Source organism: Penaeus monodon, chromosome 12 (genome assembly GCF_015228065.2).
Source record: "Penaeus monodon isolate SGIC_2016 chromosome 12, NSTDA_Pmon_1, whole genome shotgun sequence".
NCBI classification, from domain to species: domain Eukaryota; kingdom Metazoa; phylum Arthropoda; class Malacostraca; order Decapoda; family Penaeidae; genus Penaeus; species Penaeus monodon.
Genome location: NC_051397.1, coordinates 10,334,225 through 10,336,724, shown reverse-complemented (window position 1 = coordinate 10,336,724; position 2,500 = coordinate 10,334,225). Strand labels below are relative to the sequence as shown.

The following is a 2,500-nucleotide window of genomic DNA, read 5'->3' as shown; positions in this document are numbered from 1 at the left end:
GGTGGAATTATAGCATAATATTTATTACTCTGTTCTTAATGTTCATATCATTCGACGAATTACGTATTTGGATTAAAAGTAATAAGATGATTTTTATTGTTTCTGAGTAATACTTATGCAATTTTGTATTACCCTGTCATGCGTTCAGTCCATTTTTAGCAAATATATATAAACTAAGCATACATACCCCCACCCCCCACACATAAACATCCAATTACAAACCAACTTATCCATCCACACCCTCACACACCCACACACACCTCACCCTCGATATGCATCCACTCACCTAACCTTTCGCACCCACACACAGCCACACCCTCCTGAGAACACATCCACTCTCCCCCCACGTCCACATACCCGCCCACTCACTCACCCACCAGCCCACCTACACTCACCCACCCGCACACACACATTCACTCACCAAATACCCGCCCACTCACTCACTCACTCATTCACCAACCCACCTACACCCAACCACCCACCCACCCACATTCACTTACCAAATACCCGACCACTCACCCACCCATTAGCCCACCTACAGTCACCCACCCACCACCCTTCCTCCCCTTACACCCAAACTCCTTCTACCCACCCACGTATCAACCCACGCTCTCCCTCTTCCTCCCAGGCCGTGGTTCTCCTATTCTGCGTGGGCGTGGGCGTGTTTGCCCGTCCGCAGGAGGTCGTTGAAGACGTTCCCGAGGAAGAAACTCCTGTCGAAGTAGAGGAAGAAGAAGCACCTACTGCCGCCCACGTCCCCATCCTGGTGGACATCAGAGAACCTATTGCGAACGGCGCCTACTCCTTCAGGCAAGTTTTGACTCTCTCGCTCTCTCTCTCTCTCTCTCTCTCTCTCTCTCTCTCTCTCTCTCTCTCTCTCCCCTCTCCTCTCTTCTCTCTCTCCTCTCTCCTCTCTCTCTCTCTCTCTCTCTCTCTCTCTCTCTCTCTCTCTCTCTCTCTCTCTCTCTCTCTCTCTCTCTCTCTCTCTCTCTCTCTCTCTCTCCCTCTCTCTCTCTCTCTATTGCTGTTATCATTATTATTATAATTATTATTGCTGTTATTATTATTATTATTATTATTATTATTATTATTATTATTATTATTGCTATTATCATTTCCTTTAAATCTGTTCTCTCTGTCTGTCTTACTACTTGATTTTATTTATCTGTGTCTATCTTTCTTCTGTCTCTGATTGCCTGCTCTCTCTCTCTCTCTCTCTCTCTCTCTCTCTCTCTCTCTCTCTCTCTCTCTCTCTCTCTCTCTCTCTTCTTCTCTTCTCTCTTCTTCTGGTAGTCGATTTATTAATTCTCAGTTTTTGTCTTTTTATGCGTGGACTTATCATTATTATTTTTTCTATTGTCATCATTATTTTCTTTAAATCTGGTCAGCCTGTCTGTCTTTTGTTTGATTTTTAATTTATCTGTGATTTTCTTTCTTCTCTCTCTGATTGCCAGTCTGTATGTATGTATCTCTCTCTCTCTCTCTTTCTCTCTCTCTTTCTCTCTCTCTCTGAATCACATCTCAATCTCACCTACTCTCTCTCTCTCTCTTCTCTCTCTCTTTCTCCCCTTTCTCGCATCCATCTCTGAATCACACACACCACACACACACTCTCTCTCTCTCTCTTCTCTCTGTCTCTGTCTCTGTCTCTTGTCTCTGTCCTCTGTCTGTCTCTCTCTCTCTCTCTCTCTCTCTCTCTCTCTCTCTTAATCACACACACACACACTCTCTCTCTCTTTCATCCCATCTCTCCGACTTTATGTCTCTCTTCGTGCCTCCTACTCTTCCTCCCCCGCTTCCTCTCTCTATTCATCAATCCGTCTCTCGTCTATACCCACTCTATCCTTTCTCTCTTTCACCTAATTTTCATACTGAGGTGCAAGGTCATCCAACACAAATCCCGTTTTCTGTTGCTCCCGTTGCTAAAAATCCAGCTCAATTCCCATTTTCTCTTCACACCAGAAACTAATCTGTTTTATCTTCTCTCACTTCTTGCTCTCCTTTCTTCGTCTTAAACCTTAACCATATTCACCGGGATTGTAGAATTATACTAATATTTCTCGCCCTATACACTTTCTACAACCGCCGCACCTTGCTAAGCCGATGGTTGCGGTTAAAGAAGCACCTTTTCTGCGGCTTATTAGCATAAGCAACGGGACCTTACATAAGTTGAGATATTCTGTGATAATTTTGCGAATACTTTTCTTTTCTCTGTCACTGCTTCCGGGATGTGGTTTTCAGATGGAATTGGATTAAGTTTATCTATCTCTCTTTTTGGTGATTTCAATATATGCGATAGATATATGCGTATAACTTTGCTCTCGATGATTAAAGTTAGTTTTATGATTATAGAAGGATAATTGACTAAAATAAGTGTTGTGATAATTGTAAATACGCTGATATAAGATCGTAGATGATAAATATTGATGATAAAGTATAGGTAAAAGTAAGTAATAAGTAAAGGTTCCTGGATTTACATTATAATCAGAGATCTTTTAGT

At 42.4% G+C, this 2,500-nt stretch overlaps 1 protein-coding gene across 1 annotated transcript in view; it reads left to right on the top strand.

Annotated features, from left to right (window-relative positions):
- LOC119579778 (cuticle protein AM1199-like) overlaps nucleotides 1–2,500 on the top strand; it is a 6,843-nt gene that overhangs the window by 531 nt on the left and 3,812 nt on the right. The window contains exon 2 of the mRNA XM_037927670.1: nucleotides 629–810. Within this exon, the coding sequence (XP_037783598.1) occupies nucleotides 629–810 (182 nt within the window). The remainder of the gene's footprint in view (nucleotides 1–628; nucleotides 811–2,500) is intronic.